This window comes from Pecten maximus, chromosome 9, assembly GCF_902652985.1.
Source record: "Pecten maximus chromosome 9, xPecMax1.1, whole genome shotgun sequence".
In the NCBI taxonomy this organism is placed as follows: domain Eukaryota; kingdom Metazoa; phylum Mollusca; class Bivalvia; order Pectinida; family Pectinidae; genus Pecten; species Pecten maximus.
The window spans coordinates 37,867,622-37,888,005 of record NC_047023.1 but is presented as its reverse complement, the minus strand read 5'-3'; the positions used below and the strand labels follow the sequence as shown (position 1 = coordinate 37,888,005).

The 20,384-nt window shown below is 38.5% G+C and overlaps 1 protein-coding gene across 6 annotated transcripts in view; it reads right to left on the bottom strand.

Moving 5' to 3' along the window:
• Positions 1–20,384, bottom strand: part of LOC117334222 (multiple C2 and transmembrane domain-containing protein 1-like) — a 205,417-nt gene that overhangs the window by 40,024 nt on the left and 145,009 nt on the right. For all 6 annotated transcript variants that reach the window (XM_033893711.1, XM_033893714.1, XM_033893712.1 and 3 more), the window contains one exon: positions 17,403–17,625. In XM_033893711.1, the coding sequence (XP_033749602.1) occupies positions 17,403–17,625 (223 nt within the window). The remainder of the gene's footprint in view (positions 1–17,402; positions 17,626–20,384) is intronic.

The window sequence follows — 20,384 nt, the reverse complement described above, 5'->3', positions numbered from 1 at the left end:
TGACTAGAACAATCCTTACAGGGTTAGAATAATCCTTACAGGACTAAAACAATCCTTACACAACTAGAACAATCCTTACACAACTAGAACAATCCTTACAGGGCTAAAACAATCCTTACACAACTAGAACAATCCTTACACAACTAGAACAATCCTTACACAACTAGAACAATCCTTACAGGACTAAAACAATCCTTACACAACTAGAACAATCCTTACAGGGCTAGAACAATCCTTACAGGACTAAAACAATCCTTACACAACTAGAACAATCCTTACACAACTAGAACAATCCTTACAGGGCTAGAACAATCCTTATAGGACTAGAACAATCCTTACAGAACTAAAACAATCCTTACAGAACTAAAACAATCTTTACAGGACTAGAACAATCCTTACAGGGTTAGAACAATCCTTACAGGACTAAAACAATCCTTACAGGACTAGAACAATCCTTACAGAACTAAAACAATCTTTACAGGACTAGAACAATCCTAACAGGACTAGAACAATCCTTACACAACTAGAACAATCCTTACAGGACTAGAACAATCCTTACACAACTAGAACAATCCTTACAGGACTAGAACAATCCTTACATGACTAGAACAATCCTTACAGGACTACAACAATCCTTACAGAACAAGAACAATCCTTACAGGACTAGAACAATCCTTACAGGACTAAAACAATCCTTACAGGACTAGAACAATCCTAACAGGACTAGAACAATCCTTACAGGACTAAAACAATCCTAACAGAACTAGAACAATCCTTACAGGACTAGAACAATCCTTACATGACTAGAACAATCCTTACAGGACTACAACAATCCTTACAGAACAAGAACAATCCTTACAGGACTAGAACAATCCTTACAGGACTAAAACAATCCTTACAGGACTAGAACAATCCTAACAGGACTAGAACAATCCTTACAGGACTAGAACAATCCTTACACAACTAGAACAATCCTTACAGGACTAGAACAATCCTTACAGGACTAGAACAATCCTTACATGACTAAAACAATCCTTACAGGACTAGAACAATCCTTATATTATAGGACTAGAACAATCCTTATAGGACTAGAACAATCCTTGCAGGACTAGAACAATCCTTACAGAACTAGAACAATCCTAACAGAACAAGAACAATCCTTACAGGACTAGAACAATCCTTACAGAACTAGAACAATCCTTATAGGACTAGAACAATCCTTACAGGACTAGAACAATCCTTATAGGACTAGAACAATCCTTATAGGACTAGAACAATCCTTATAGGACTAGAACAATCCTTATAGGACTAGAACAATCCTAACAGGACTAGAACAATCCTAACAGGACTAGAACAATCCTAACAGGACTAGAACAATCCTAACAGGACTATAACAATCCTTACAGGACTAGAACAATCCTTACAGGACTAAAACAATCCTTATATGTCTAGAACAATCCTAACAGGACTAGAACAATCCTTACAGAACAAGAACAATCCTTACAGGACTAGAACAATCCTTACAGAACTAGAACAATCCTTATAGGACTAGAACAATCCTTACAGGACTAGAACAATCCTAACAGGACTAGAACAATCCTAACAGGACTAGAACAATCCTAACAGGACTAAAACAATCCTAACAGGACTAAAACAATCCTTACAGAACAAGAACAATCCTTACAGGACTAGAACAATCCTTACAGAACTAGAACAATCCTTATAGGACTAGAACAATCCTTACAGGACTAGAACAATCCTAACAGGACTAGAACAATCCTAACAGGACTAGAACAATCCTAACAGGACTAAAACAATCCTAACAGGACTAGAACAATCCTTACAGGACTAAAACAATCCTTACAGGACTAAAACAATCCTTACAGGACTAGAACAATCCTTACAGAACAAGAACAATCCTTACAGGGCTAGAACAATCCTTACAGGGTTAGAACAATCCTTACAGGGTTAGAACAATCCTTACACAACTAGAACAATCCTAACAGGACTAGAACAATCCTTACATGACTAGAACAATCCTTACACAACTAGAACAATCCTTACAGGGTTAAAACAATCCTTACACAACTAGAACAATCCTTACAGGACTAGAACAATCCTTACAGGACTAGAACAATCCTTATAGGACTAGAACAATCCTAACAGGACTAGAACAATCCTTACAGGACTAGAACAATCCTAACAGGACTAGAACAATCCTTACACAACTAGAACAATCCTTACAGGACTAGAACAATCCTTACAGGGTTAGAACAATCCTTACAGGACTAAAACAATCCTTACAGGACTAAAACAATCCTTACACAACTAGAACAATCCTTACAGGACTAGAACAATCCTTACACAACTAGAACAATCCTTACAGGACTAGAACAATCCTAACAGGACTAGAACAATCCTTACACAACTAGAACAATCCTTACAGGGCTAAAACAATCCTTACAGAACTAAAACAATCCTTACAGGGTTAGAACAATCCTTACAGGACTAAAACAATCCTTACAGGACTAGAACAATCCTTACAGGACTAGAACAATCCTTACACAACTAGAACAATCCTTACAGGACTAGAACAATCCTTACAGGACTAGAACAATCCTAACAGGGTTAGAACAATCCTTACAGGACTAGAACAATCCTTACAGGACTAAAACAATCCTTACACAACTAGAACAATCCTTACAGGACTAGAACAATCCTTACACAACTAGAACAATCCTTACAGGACTAGAACAATCCTAACAGGACTAGAACAATCCTTACACAACTAGAACAATCCTTACAGGGCTAAAACAATCCTTACAGAACTAGAACAATCCTTACAGGACTAGAACAATCCTAACAGGACTAGAACAATCTTTACAGGACTAGAACAATCCTTATAGGACTAGAACAATCCTTACATGACTAAAACAATCCTTACACAACTAGAACAATCCTTACAGGGCTAAAACAATCCTTACAGAACTAGAACAATCCTTACAGGACTAGAACAATCCTAACAGGACTAGAACAATCTTTACAGGACTAGAACAATCCTTATAGGACTAGAACAATCCTTACATGACTAAAACAATCCTTAAAGGACTAGAACAATCCTTACAGGACTAGAACAATCCTTACACAACTAGAACAATCCTAACAGGACTAGAACAATCCTAACAGGACTAGAACAATCCTTACAGGACTAGAACAATCCTTACACAACTAGAACAATCCTTACAGGACTAAAACAATCCTTACAGGACTAGAACAATCCTTACATGACTAAAACAATCCTTACAGGACTAGAGCAATCCTTATATTATAGGACTAGAACAATCCTTATAGGACTAGAACAATCCTTACAGGACTAGAACAATCCTTACACAACTAGAACAATCCTAACAGAACAAGAACAATCCTTACAGGACTAGAACAATCCTTACAGAACTAGAACAATCCTTATAGGACTAGAACAATCCTTACAGGACTAGAACAATCCTTATAGGACTAGAACAATCCTTATAGGACTAGAACAATCCTTATAGGACTAGAACAATCCTAACAGGACTAGAACAATCCTAACAGGACTAGAACAATCCTAACAGGACTAGAACAATCCTAACAGGACTATAACAATCCTTACAGGACTAGAACAATCCTTACAGGACTAAAACAATCCTTATATGTCTAGAACAATCCTAACAGGACTAGAACAATCCTTACAGGACTAGAACAATCCTAACAGGACTAGAACAATCCTTACAGAACAAGAACAATCCTTACAGGACTAGAACAATCCTAACAGGGTTAGAACAATCCTTATAGGACTAGAACAATCCTTACACAACTAGAACAATCCTTACAGGACTAGAACAATCCTTACAGGACTAGAACAATCCTTACAGGACTAAAACAATCCTTACAGGACTAGAACAATCCTTACAGAACTAAAACAATCCTTACAGGACTAGAACAATCCTTACAGGACTAGAACAATCCTTACAGGGCTAGAACAATCCTTATAGGACTAGAACAATCCTTACACAACTAGAACAATCCTTACACAACTAGAACAATCCTTACACAACTAGAACAATCCTTACAGGACTAAAACAATCCTTACAGGACTAGAACAATCCTTACAGAACAAGAACAATCCTTACAGGGCTAGAACAATCCTTACAGGGTTAGAACAATCCTTACAGGGTTAGAACAATCCTTACACAACTAGAACAATCCTAACAGGACTAGAACATTCCTTACAGGACTAGAACAATCCTTATAGGACTAGAACAATCCTTACACAACTAGAACAATCCTTACAGGACTAGAACAATCCTTACAGGGTTAAAACAATCCTTACAGGACTAGAACAATCCTTACACAACTAGAACAATCCTTACAGGACTAGAACAATCCTTACAGGGCTAAAACAATCCTTACAGAACTAGAACAATCCTTACAGGGCTAGAACAATCCTAACAGGACTAGAACAATCTTTACAGGACTAGAACAATCCTTATAGGACTAGAACAATCCTTACATGACTAAAACAATCCTTAAAGGACTAGAACAATCCTTACAGGACTAGAACAATCCTTACACAACTAGAACAATCCTAACAGGACTAGAACAATCCTTACAGGACTAGAACAATCCTTACAGGACTAGAACAATCCTTACAGGACTAGAACAATCCTAACAGGACTAGAACAATCTTTACAGGACTAGAACAATCCTTATAGGGCTAGAACAATCCTTACAGGGTTAAAACAATCCTTACACAACTAGAACAATCCTTACAGGGCTAGAACAATCCTTACAGGACTAGAACAATCCTTATAGGACTAGAACAATCCTTATAGGACTAGAACAATCCTAACAGGACTAGAACAATCCTTACAGGACTAGAACAATCCTAACAGGGTTAGAACAATCCTTACAGGACTAAAACAATCCTTACAGGGTTAAAACAATCCTTACACAACTAGAACAATCCTTACAGGACTAGAACAATCCTTACAGGACTAGAACAATCCTTATAGGACTAGAACAATCCTAACAGGACTAGAACAATCCTTACAGGACTAGAACAATCCTAACAGGGTTAGAACAATCCTTACAGGACTAAAACAATCCTTACAGGACTAGAACAATCCTTACAGGACTAGAACAATCCTTACACAACTAGAACAATCCTTACAGGACTAGAACAATCCTTACAGGACTAGAACAATCCTAACAGGGTTAGAACAATCCTTACAGGACTAGAACAATCCTTACAGGACTAAAACAATCCTTACACAACTAGAACAATCCTTACAGGACTAGAACAATCCTTACAGGACTAGAACAATCCTTACAGGACTAGAACAATCCTTACAGGACTAGAACAATCCTTACAGGGCTAAAACAATCCTTACAGAACTAGAACAATCCTTACAGGGCTAGAACAATCCTAACAGGACTAGAACAATCTTTACAGGACTAGAACAATCCTTATAGGACTAGAACAATCCTTACATGACTAAAACAATCCTTAAAGGACTAGAACAATCCTTACAGGACTAGAACAATCCTTACACAACTAGAACAATCCTAACAGGACTAGAACAATCCTTACAGGACTAGAACAATCCTTACAGGACTAGAACAATCCTTACAGGACTAGAACAATCCTTACAGGACTAGAACAATCCTTACAGGGCTAGAACAATCCTTACAGGACTACAACAATCCTTACATGACTACAACAATCCTTACAGGACTAGAACAATCCTTACATGACTACAACAATCCTTACAGGACTAGAACAATCCTTACATGACTAAAACAATCCTAACAGGACTAGAACAATCCTTACAGGACTAGAACAATCCTTACAGGACTAAAACAATCCTTACAGGGTTAGAACAATCCTTACAGGACTAGAACAATCCTTACACAACTAGAACAATCCTTACACAACTAGAACAATCCTTACAGGACTAGAACAATCCTTACAGGACTAGAACAATCCTTACAGAACAAGAACAATCCTAACAGGACTAGAACAATCCTAACAGGACTAAAACAATCCTTACAGGACTAGAACAATCCTTACAGAACTAGAACAATCCTTACAGGACTAGAACAATCCTTACAGGACTAAAACAATCCTAACAGAACTAGAACAATCCTTAAAGGACTAGAACAATCCTTACAGGACTAGAACAATCCTTACAGGACTAAAACAATCCTTACAGGACTAGAACAATCCTTACAGGGTTAGAACAATCCTTACAGGACTAGAACAATCCTTACAGGACTAGAACAATCCTTACACAACTAGAACAATCCTTACAGGGCTAGAACAATCCTAACAGGACTAGAACAATCTTTACAGGACTAGAACAATCCTTACACAACTAGAACAATCCTTACAGGGCTAGAACAATCCTTACAGGACTAGAACAATCCTTACAGGACTAGAACAATCCTTACAGGACTAGAACAATCCTTACAGGACTAAAACAATCCTTACAGGACTAGAACAATCCTTACAGGGTTAGAACAATCCTTACAGGACTAGAACAATCCTTACAGGACTAGAACAATCCTTACACAACTAGAACAATCCTTACAGGGCTAGAACAATCCTAACAGGACTAGAACAATCTTTACAGGACTAGAACAATCCTTACACAACTAGAACAATCCTTACAGGACTAGAACAATCCTTACAGGACTAGAACAATCCTAACAGGGTTAGAACAATTCTTACAGGACTAGAACAATCCTTACAGGACTAAAACAATCCTTACACAACTAGAACAATCCTTACAGGACTAGAACAATCCTTACAGGACTAGAACAATCCTTACAGGACTAGAACAATCCTTACAGGACTAGAACAATCCTTACAGGGCTAAAACAATCCTTACAGAACTAGAACAATCCTTACAGGGCTAGAACAATCCTAACAGGACTAGAACAATCTTTACAGGACTAGAACAATCCTTATAGGACTAGAACAATCCTTACATGACTAAAACAATCCTTAAAGGACTAGAACAATCCTTACAGGACTAGAACAATCCTTACACAACTAGAACAATCCTAACAGGACTAGAACAATCCTTACAGGACTAGAACAATCCTTACAGGACTAGAACAATCCTTACAGGACTAGAACAATCCTTACAGGACTAGAACAATCCTTACAGGGCTAGAACAATCCTTACAGGACTACAACAATCCTTACATGACTACAACAATCCTTACAGGACTAGAACAATCCTTACATGACTACAACAATCCTTACAGGACTAGAACAATCCTTACATGACTAAAACAATCCTAACAGGACTAGAACAATCCTTACAGGACTAGAACAATCCTTACAGGACTAAAACAATCCTTACAGGGTTAGAACAATCCTTACAGGACTAGAACAATCCTTACACAACTAGAACAATCCTTACACAACTAGAACAATCCTTACAGGACTAGAACAATCCTTACAGGACTAGAACAATCCTTACAGAACAAGAACAATCCTAACAGGACTAGAACAATCCTAACAGGACTAAAACAATCCTTACAGGACTAGAACAATCCTTACAGAACTAGAACAATCCTTACAGGACTAGAACAATCCTTACAGGACTAAAACAATCCTAACAGAACTAGAACAATCCTTAAAGGACTAGAACAATCCTTACAGGACTAGAACAATCCTTACAGGACTAAAACAATCCTTACAGGACTAGAACAATCCTTACAGGGTTAGAACAATCCTTACAGGACTAGAACAATCCTTACAGGACTAGAACAATCCTTACACAACTAGAACAATCCTTACAGGGCTAGAACAATCCTAACAGGACTAGAACAATCTTTACAGGACTAGAACAATCCTTACACAACTAGAACAATCCTTACAGGGCTAGAACAATCCTTACAGGACTAGAACAATCCTTACAGGACTAGAACAATCCTTACAGGACTAGAACAATCCTTACAGGACTAAAACAATCCTTACAGGACTAGAACAATCCTTACAGGGTTAGAACAATCCTTACAGGACTAGAACAATCCTTACACAACTAGAACAATCCTTACAGGGCTAGAACAATCCTAACAGGACTAGAACAATCTTTACAGGACTAGAACAATCCTTACACAACTAGAACAATCCTTACAGGACTAGAACAATCCTTACAGGACTAGAACAATCCTAACAGGACTAGAACAATCTTTACAGGACTAGAACAATCCTTATAGGACTAGAACAATCCTTACATGACTAGAACAATCCTTACAGGGCTAGAACAATCCTTACAGGACTAGAACAATCCTTATAGGACTAGAACAATCCTTACAGGACTAGAACAATCTTTACAGGACTAGAACAATCCTTACAGGACTAGAACAATCCTTACAGGACTAGAACAATCCTTACAGGACTAGAACAATCCTTACATGACTAGAACAATCCTTACAGGGCTAGAACAATCCTTACAGGACTAGAACAATCCTTATAGGACTAGAACAATCCTTACAGGACTAGAACAATCTTTACAGGACTAGAACAATCCTTACAGGACTAGAACAATCCTTACAGGACTAGAACAATCCTTACAGGACTAGAACAATCCTTACAGGACTAGAACAATCCTTATAGGACTAGAACAATCCTTACAGGACTAGAACAATCTTTACAGGACTAGAACAATCCTTACAGGACTAGAACAATCCTTACAGGACTAGAACAATCCTTACAGGACTAGAACAATCCTTACAGAACAAGAACAATCCTTACAGAACAAGAACAATCCTTACAGGACTAGAACAATCCTTACAGGACTAGAACAATCCTTACAGGACTAGAACAATCCTTACAGGACTAGAACAATCTTTACACGACTAGAACAATCCTTACAGGACTAGAACAATCTTTACAGAACAAGAACAATCCTTACAGAACAAGAACAATCCTTACAGGACTAGAACAATCCTTACAGGACTAGAACAATCCTTACAGGACTAGAACAATCCTTACAGGACTAGAACAATCCTTACAGGGTTAGAACAATCCTTACAGGACTAGAACAATCCTTACAGAACAAGAACAATCCTTACAGAACAAGAACAATCCTTACAGGACTAGAACAATCCTTACAGGACTAGAACAATCCTTACAGGACTAGAACAATCTTTACAGAACAAGAACAATCCTTACAGAACAAGAACAATCCTTACAGGACTAGAACAATCCTTACAGAACAAGAACAATCCTTACACAACTAGAACAATCCTTACACAACTAGAACAATCCTGACACAACTAGAACAATCCTGACACAACTAGAACAATCCTTACAGGACTAGAACAATCCTTACACAACTAGAACAATCCTGACACAACTAGAACAATCCTTTCAGGACTAGAACAATCCTTACAGAACAAGAACAATCCTTACAGGACTAGAACAATCCTTACACAACTAGAACAATCTTTACAGGACTAGAACAATCCTTACAGAACTAGAACAATCCTTACAGAACTAGAACAATCCTTACAGGGCTAGAACAATCCTTACAGGACTAGAACAATCCTTACAGGACTAGAACAATCCTTACAGAACTAGAACAATCCTTACAGGACTAGAACAATCCTTACAGGACTAGAACAGTCCTTACAGGGTTAGAACAATCCTTACAGGGCTAGAACAATCCTTACAGGACTAGAACAATCCTTACAGGACTAGAACAATCCTTACAGGACTAGAACAATCCTTACAGGACTAGAACAATCCTTACAGGACTAGAACAATCCTTACAGGACTAGAACAATCCTAACAGGGCTAGAACAATCCTTACAGGACTAGAACAATCCTTACAGGACTAGAACAATCCTTACAGGGTTAGAACAATCCTTACAGGACTAGAACAATCCTTACACAACTAGAACAATCCTTACAGAACAAGAACAATCCTTACAGGGCTAGAACAATCCTTACAGGGTTAGAACAATCCTTACAGGACTAGAACAATCCTTACAGTGCTAGAACAATCCTTACAGGGCTAGAACAATCCTAACAGGACTAGAACAATCCTTACAGGACTAGAACAATCCTTACAGGACTAGAACAATCCTTACAGGGCTAGAACAATCCTTACAGGACTAGAACAATCCTTACAGGACTAGAACAATCCTTACAGGGCTAGAACAATCCTTACAGGGTTAGAACAATCCTTACAGGGCTAGAACAATCCTTACACAACTAGAACAATCCTTACAGGACTAGAACAATCCTAACAGGACTAGAACAATCCTTACAGGACTAGAACAATCCTTACAGGACTAGAACAATCCTTACAGGGCTAGAACAATCCTAACAGGGTTAGAACAATCCTTACAGGACTAGAACAATCCTTACAGGACTAGAACAATCCTTACAGGACTAGAACAATCCTAACAGGGTTAGAACAATCCTTACAGGGCTAAAACAATCCTTACACAACAAGAACAATCCTTACACAACTAGAACAATCCTTACAGGACTAGAACAATCCTAACAGGACTAGAACAATCCTAACAGGACTAGAACAATCCTTACACAACTAGACCAGGGCTAGAATAATCCTTTCTGGGTTAGAACAATATAACTATCGTTAAAACTATACTTTAAGGGCTAGAAAAAGCCTTAAAGGGTAAACAGTTTCAGAAAACATTGGATTGCTGCAATAAGTAAAGATATTGACTCAGAAGGTATATTGCACAATGTTAATCATTCTTCCAATATGTTGTTCTGGTACAGACAACTTAGCTTTTCCCTTGACAATGGAATTCAATTATATCCTTTTTTTTTTTTTTTTTGTGGCTATGGTATATAGATTTGTCTGGAGAAATTATGCTGGTGCTAATGTCACGCTTCTAATGCATCAGCTCTTGCCTCTGAAATTTTCATGAAGATTCATAAGATATTCTGCTTTTGTTATACAAGTTACTTCTCTGATTCTGTGGTTAACTTTCTATATAAATTCCAAGGTTGAATGTTGTCTCTGTGTGTCAATACTGTAAACAAACTATCTAATGTTGTCGCTGTGTGTCAATACTGTAAACAAACTAACTAATAAGAGTGATTTCTCATTGACAGACTTCAGCTAAACTACAATTATATTTAATGCAGTTCTCTTAATTGTTTTCTACAACAAGTGTTGTTGGTGCATCAATTCACCATTATGATAATCCATTTAACTGCTTTAACTTAATTACCTCAAAACAAATATGTTGACAGTAGTTCATTTATATTGATCATTTTAGCTTACTCTTGGTGGAGTCGATTGCAAGAGCAAGTCAGACCATGATGCTGATGGGCAGTGATGTCGATAGAGACAGTAGTCTCGGTCAGTTATGGAAACTACTACGTACAAAGCCAGAATGTCTATCTTTTAAAAACTTCCTCGTCTGAAAGTAGAGTTGGGAGAACCCCAAGTATTAAACAGACATATGACAACCCCTACTTGTGGAAAAGAACTTGGATAGTGTTTGTTTTGTCTGAACCAGTGAACATACTGTCTACCTAAATAAATCATACATCAGACAAAATCTCATTCAGACTGAGGTTAAGGCTGATGTCACCCTACTAATCAATACAAAAAGCAAAAACTAATCTTCAACTAATGACATATCCAAACAGAACAGAGAGTACTGTAGTCTTTACACCAGACAAATCTATCTCCAGTCCTACATACACAATATTACTGTCATCAACAGACACAAGTAGAAATGCTTTTTAAACTTAGTTAATATTTTTCTTTTGCTAGTCTGCCTAAAGTTAACACCTGAAAAAACTGATCAATCATATCAGGGAAATAGAGGTCAAAGAAACTTGAATTTCGACTATATATGACATGTTGTGATTGCTTTTTTGATTTTTCAGAATTTTCTGAAAATCTTGATCTTGAACTAATTTTTTTTTCTGTACAACTGGTTGTTTTTGCAGATAGGTAATGTTTGCCTTTTCCGTTGGTGTGTACAGGATCATCAAAATTATATATCAATTGCATTTAATAGGTAATTTTTTAATAGACAAGAAATCAAATAATTTTGAATTGACAAAAAAAAAAAAAAAAAAAACACACAAAAAAATATTGGATTTATTTCATTTGAAAAATATTTCATCTGGATTTTATGTTGCGGATATTCTAAAACCATTAATTGACAAAATTAGATTTCCAACGAAATTTATTTGCTTTTACATGATGCAAGGTCTCATTAAGATCAATAATCTATACAGACGACTCTGATTATTAACACCTAGTCCATGATTGTCCTGTCTTACATCTGAATTAACACCTAGTCCATGATTGTCCTGTCCTACATCTGAATTAACACCTAGTCCATGATTGTCTTGTCCTACATTTGAATTTATTATTGGACGAGGATTGCTGCACTGCTACTAAAATACACAAAGAATGGGAGACTTTACAACTAATGTACTCATGGTATTACGCTGATGTAGAGGATGTGGATGTCAATACACCATATACAACTTCTTTAATTATCTGTCAGATTACACTTCTGGTTAATCCTGTTGTCATTCAGGGTACTCCAGTACAATCTCTGTATATACAACTTGTTTATAGAACTCCTCAAGTTACCTAGCTCACACAGGGTAGTTGTACTATCACTCGGGGTACATCAGAACACCTATAGACACTCGGGGTACATCAGAACACCTATAGACACACGGGGTACATCAGTACACCTATAGACACTCGGGGTACACCAGAACACCTATAGACACTCGGGGTACATCAGAACACCTATAGACACACGGGGTACATCAGTACACCTATAGACACTCGGGGTACATCAGTACACCTATAGACATTTGGGGTACATCAGTACACCTATAGACACTCGGGGTACATCAGTACACCTATAGACACTCGGGGTACACCAGAACACCTATAGACACTCGGGGTACATCAGAACACCTATAGACACTCGGGGTACATCAGAACACTATAGACACTCGGGGTACATCAGAACACTATAGACACTCGGGGTACATCAGAAAACCTATAGACACTCGGGGTACATCAGAACACCTATAGATACTAAGGCTACATCAGTACACCTATAGACATTCGGGGTACATCAGAACACCTATAGACACTCGGGGTACATCAGAACACCTATAGACACTCGGGGTACATCAGAACACCTATAGACACTCGGGGTACATCAGAACACCTATAGACACTCGTGGTACATTAGAACACTATAGACACTCGGGGTACATCAGAACACCTATAGACACTCGGGGTACATCAGAACACCTATAGACACTCGGGGTACATCAAAACACCTATAGATACTCGGGGTACATCAGAACACCTATAGACACTCGGGGTACATCAGTACACCTATAGATACTCGGGGTACATCAGAACACCTATAGACACTCGGGGTACATCAGAACACCTATAGACACTCGGGGTACATCAGAACACTATAGACACTCGGGGTACATCAGAACACCTATAGACACTCGTGGTACATCAGAACACCTATAGACACTTGGGGTACATCAAAACACCTATAGATATTAAGGGTACATCAGAACACCTATAGACACTCAGGGTACATCAGAACACCTATAGACACACGGGGTACATCAGAACACCTATAGACACTCGTGGTACATTAGAACACGTATAGACACTCAGGGTACATCAGAACACCTATAGACACTCGGGGTACATCAGAACACCTATAGATACTCGTGGTACATCAGAACACCTATAGACACTCCGGGTACATCAGAACACCTATAGACACTCGTGGTACATCAGTACACCTATAGACACTCGGGGTACATCAGAACACCTATAGACACTCGGGGTACATCAGTACACCTATAGACACTCAGGGTACATCAGAACACCTATAGACACTCGGGGTACACCAGAACACCTATAGACACTCGGGGTACACCAGAACACCTATAGACACTCAGGGTACACCAGAACACCTATAGACACTCGGGGTACATCAGAACACCTATAGACACTCGGGGTACATCAGAACACTATAGACACTCGGGGTACATCAGTACACCTATAGACACTCGTGGTACATTAGAACACCTATAGATACTCAGGGTACATCAGAACACTATAGACACTCGGGGTACATTAGAACACCTATAGACACTCGTGGTACATTAGAACACCTATAGACACTTGGGGTACATCAGAACACCTATAGACACTCGGGGTACATCAGTACACCTATAGACACTCGGGGTACATTAGAACACCTATAGACACTTGGGGTACATTAGAACACCTATAGACACTCGGGGTACATCAGAACACCTAGAAATACAGACACTCAGGGTACATCAGAACACCTAGAAATACAGACACTCAGGGTACATCAGAACACCTAGAAATACAGACACTCGGGGTACATCAGAACACCTATAGATACAGACACTCAGGGTACATCAGAACACCTAGAAATACAGACACTCAGGGTACATCAGAACACTGTACACAACTTTAAATGGGAGATTGTTCACCTGACCTGCTCCCCTCACACCTGAAGTACATATACAAAGGAAAGCTAAATAGTTTTGAGCACTTCATCACCTTTGCTTTAAATCAAAACTGCAATGTCAATCACTAAATCCTTCATATGTCTTCCCCGGTGATCTACCCTCCATCTCACTTCACCGTTACAACAATCGCAGATTTATTTTGTCTGGTCAACCATTTCACATAACAGACACTAAAATGCCAGCCTCTGGATAATCTGTTGCTGAAATGCTGATACAGTGCTTTACAAATCCTTGTTCTGACAGGGAATCTGTACATATAGCAGTCAGCTCGAGTGGGAACCGACAAAGAATGGCCAGATAATACCATTATCTACTCCATAGTTAGGTCAGAGTGACGACAGCAGGACGGTACAGTCCTAATGCATTAAATGCATGACATTTCCACTAGACCAAATAAAGAACTCTTATTCCGCCTAAATAACAAACCACAGAATGTAAGGTTCAAACGTCCATAAAACAAAGGTCAGAAGGTATAGAGAGTTTGAGTGTCTCGATCCTGTAGGAAAAAGATACTAAACCAAATATAAGAAGATTTCAGACTGTGAATCTGAGATAAAGGTCAGGTTTTGAACTCATGATCAGGTAATGGTTTGGAAAACGGACAATTCCAGAAGATGTCAATTATTATTATGGATATGGATATTTGTTAAAAGTGACCATGTGTTAATGAAACGGCCATGAGACTGGATATTGGACAAGGTTAAGTGTCTATTATGATTAACTATCCAATAGAACTGAATGATACTAATCACCCCAATTGGTTGATTGCCCTTTTGGCCCAAATAGAAATCCCAAACAAGGAAGAACTACAAGAGTGAAGAGTTTGAACAGTCCAACCGAAATTTAAATCAATTTTCTATCGATTGTAAGTTACTGACCTTTGACATTTTGACCAAAAAAAAAAGGAATCTCAAATAAGCAGTCCAAATAAGGAAGTAGTGTGTTAAGTGTAAGTTTGATCGGTCCTACAGACCATGTGTGAAGTGTAAGCTTGATCGGTCCTACAGACCTTGTGTGAAGTGTAAGCTTGATCGGTCCTACTGACCTTGTGTGAAGTGTAAGCTTGATCGGTCCTACAGACCTTGTGTGAAGTGTAAGCTTGATCGGTCCTACTGACCTTGTGTGTAGTGTAAGCTTGATTGGTCCTACAGACCTTGTGTGTAGTGTAAGCTTGATCGGTCCTACTGACCTTGTGTGAAGTGTAAGCTTGATCGGTCCTACAGACCTTGTGTGAAGTGTAAGCTTGATCGGTCCTACAGACCTTGTGTGAAGTGTAAGCTTGATCGGTCCTACAGATCTTGTGTGAAGTGTAAGCTTGATCGGTCCTACAGACCTTGTGTTAAGTGTAAGCTTGATCGGTCCTACTGACCTTGTGTTAAGTGTAAGCTTGATCGGTCCTACTGACCTTGTGTTAAGTGTAAGCTTGATTGGTCCTACAGACCTTGTGTTAAGTGTAAGCTTGATCAGTCCTACTGACCTTGTGTGAAGTGTAAGCTTGATCGGTCCTACTGACCTTGTGTGAAGTGTAAGCTTGATCGGTCCTACTGACCTTGTGTGAAGTGTAAGCTTGATCGGTCCTACAGACCTTGTGTGAAGTGTAAGCTTGATCGGTCCTACTGACCTTGTGTGAAGTGTAAGCTTGATCGGTCCTACAGACCTTGTGTTAAGTGTAACCTTGATCAGTCCTACTGACCTTGTGTTAAGTGTATAAGCTTGATGGGTCCTACAGACCTTGTGTTAAGTGTAAGCTTGATCGGTCCTACAGACCTTGTGTGAAGTGTAAGCTTGATCGGTCCTACTGACCTTGTGTGAAGTGTAAGCTTGATCGGTCCTACAGACCTTGTGTGAAGTGTAAGCTTGATCGGTCCTACTGATCATATGTGAAGTGTAAGCTTGATCGGTCCTACTGACCTTGTGTGAAGTGAAAGCTTGATCGGTCCTATTGACCTTGATTAATGTCAAAAAACAAAATTTCTATGGACAGTAACAGTGACCTTGACCCATCTGACACATAAAAAAAGTCAAAGTAAGCATATCTCATGATAAACAAGCAGTGTGCAAGTTTAAGTTGCTTCACTTGAACTTTGAGTTATTGTCTGAAATACTAGTGTGGCAAAGAGGCCCGCTGGTTTCCAGGATCTAATGGTTAAGACCAAAAGGCAAGGTCAAGGTCAAAGTAAGCAACAAACGTCAGTTTTTAAAATCAACGGGATTAATAGTCAAGGCAGAAGGCAGTAATGAGGTTTAGAGAAATAAAACATTTTAGATATACACTTCATGTAATTACATATAACTTAATACATATACCTATAAGATATGGTATTGATTTGGAAGGGATATATGATTGTGCAAAAGTGGTCAAACTGACCTTTGACCTTTTAACCTTGATGTCGTTCACCTAAATCTAATCAGGTGTAGTACTGGATGGCATATGAACTAAATCTGTCAATGGGTTCTCAAGATATGGTATTGATTTTGAAGAGGCAGTTTGTGTCTTACCCAGCAGTGATCAGAGACCTCTGACACTGTAACCTTGACCTATTTTTGGTGTAGAATCTAAGGTGTAGACCTTAATGTCATGATACTATGGTATGAATATGAACTAATCTGTTGAGGCATTCATGAGGTATGTTGTACAGAAGCATTTTGCTACTACATGTAACAGGACTCACCCTGACAAGTAGATAAAGTGATTACAATATAAGTAACCTCAAACTCCCTTCCCTTTACCTACATATTAATCTTTGGTTATTCCTGTATCACCAAAAGTACCTACGTATTGAGTTCCAGAGTGGTGAGGTCAATCTCTGCTGACCCCATGGGGTCATCACTAATTCCACGGTCATAATCGAACACTTTAACATTGACTGGTCGGTACACATCCTCTATAGGGATAGTCAGGCGCTCGTCCCACTGGGGGTTCAGGTTCTTGTACACAGTCTTAGATTTGTAGTACTGCTTACTTCCCACCTTGAACTTCACATAGGGGTCACTGGTACCTGTGAGATAAAGGAAAATCAATCACTCACCTTTAACTCTACGACACATCTCTAACTGATAGTCTGAAAGTACTTAAAAGTAGCATGATGTCCATAATCAGAACTACAAATTATTGCCATTATTGTCATTATTGTAATTTAGTTCCTTAATCACTTTGACTATCGTTATTATCACAGAATATACTGTCTCATACAGACATTTTGTAATTTAGTTCCTTAATCAGTTTGACTACCGTTATTATCACAGAATATTCCGTCTCCTACAGACGAAGGTCTGTAAAGGATTAAGCTCTGAGTAGTGAGCATGTAACTCCGTATCATTGTCACTATTGTAGGTTAATGGACAGCTACATATTATTATCATCCATATATATATGTAAGCAGGTATCTCAATATTGGATTCATAGCCTTCTGGCAGTCGACTATCTCATTAACAGGTTAACCAACACACAAGGAAAGGAAAGCCAAATTTAGTACAACATCAACTTAAAGCAGGACTCTAACGGTAATGATTTTGATTGCTTTTGATGAAAAACTATTGTGATAGTGCTATTTTAGTTTGGGTACTTTCTTATGATAAATCCATCAAATTACCATAACTAGTTCAATTTACATCCCCTTAACTATACCAGCAGCAGTTAATTACCATACTTATCCAAAAAATAAACCCCTGCCCACAAATAAGCCCCCTTTTTCATTTCTTGCAGAGTCACAGATTTTTAGATAAGTTTTTAAGGTAAAAAGTTCACAAATAAACCTTCGGGGCTTAATGTTTAAGAATGATTTAAATTTGGTTGTAAGACACTTTTTCATTTGTAGATTTTATTCAGTCTATCATGTCAATAGTTAAGCATATATTTTCATGTTGTCATACACAAACATCTCTTAAAAAAACATTGGCTTTGGTGATCTTTCATGTGCTCCTACACTACTATTTTACACAGATTGATAAAAGGTTACAATGGCCTGTTCCGTGGGATATCTCACTAACCCTCGTATAAGAGTTTTGGCTGGCCAATCGGCTTCGAGTGCTGGTCGGCCAAAGTCTTACTCAAGGGTTCAGATATCTCGAGTGCTGGCCAGGAGCCAAACTCTTACACTAGGGCTGTGATATCTCGAGTGCTGGCCAGGAGCCAAACTCTTACACTAGGGCTGTGATATCTCGAGTGCTGGCCAGGAGCCAAACTCTTACACTAGGGCTGTGATATCTCGAGTGCTGGCCAGGAGCCAAACTCTTACACTAGGGCTGTGATATCTCGAGTGCTGGCCAGGAGCCAAACTCTTACACTAGGGCTGTGATATCGCTGTTGGTGTCCACAGGGTATAGGCCCATGTTTTCATTATTTTTCACACATATTGTGCTTAAAAAAGTAACAATTTAAATTGTATGATGTTGTGAATCTTTTTCATCAAGCCATCATGAAAAGGTTCATCAAAAGCAATGGTGTTATTAATCTGCAACATGTTTACGCTATATAAAATGATGACGTTACGCTTTTGTGATCGACGTCATAGCGTGTGCTAGCTGTCTTTCCCTACGCTGTATGAGATTGACTTATCCCATAACTAGAAACCACAGGATCACTCTGTGAAGTATTTGAGAAATTATTGACAATTAACATGTCATTTTCAGTCCAATGAGCTTCTTTCTGAAACATGGTCTGTGTTTGGGCAACGTCAAAATCACTGTGACATAGAAAAAGTACATACTCTTGCAGTTGTAATTCACATATATTTTCTTTATAGAATTTTTTGTAAGGATTGAATGAGGTAATAAATCAGTCTATTGATGTGTAGACCATTTACATTAATAGATAAATGATCTTTTTATAGAATATACAATATCCTTAATCAATTAGCATACCACAATGGGAAAAGTCTCTAGCCCAGCAATAGGGGGCAAGCACAGCATACATTGCATGTGACTCAACGTAGAGGATGGGCTTAATGAAATCAAATTTGTTAGCATTTCCACTTAATTGCAATAAACAGGGTCTGCAGGGCTTATTACCTGGCATGGGTTATTGTTGAATAAATCCCCTACATGCCATATTTGATTAAAATTGGAACAATTCTGAACAGTGAATTTCATAAATAATAATAAAGCTTGAATGGACATTTACCCAGGAATACTTTTGTGAAATTCATTTTGTTTCTATCTAGTACTTCTAGACAAGAGGCCCATGGGCCTTAACGGTCATCTGACTCTAAAAACCCTTTTACTATTGTAGTATACATACTCAGTAGCAACTATGGTGGGATTGTTGGCCATGGCAGCCATCTTGGATTTCGGACTGTCCCAAAAAATAACAACACTTGGTCAGGACCGTCTCAGGATAATTTCAGGTAAGATAGAGCTGAATCTCACAGATGGAACTTGAGAAGACGTTTGAAATAGGTGTTGTTCAGAAAAACCATGATTGTGCAATAATGTTATAAAATGGCCGCCATGGCTGCCATATAAAAGTTTTTACAAGGCCGAAAAATAACAACACTTTGTTGGCTCCCCTCCCTTAACATCTTCACCAATTTCTAGCTCAATAGCACCAGTGGAACTGGACAAGAAGTTTAAAGTGTGTTTTTCAAGATGGCTGTCATAGCGGCCATCTTGGATTTCGGACCGATCCAAAAAATAACAGCACTTGGTCAGGACTATCTCAGGATCTTTCCAGGCAAGTGTCAGCTCAATCCCACCAGTGGAACTTGAGAAGAAGTTTAAAATGTGAAAAGTTTACGCACGGCAGACAGGACATGACGAC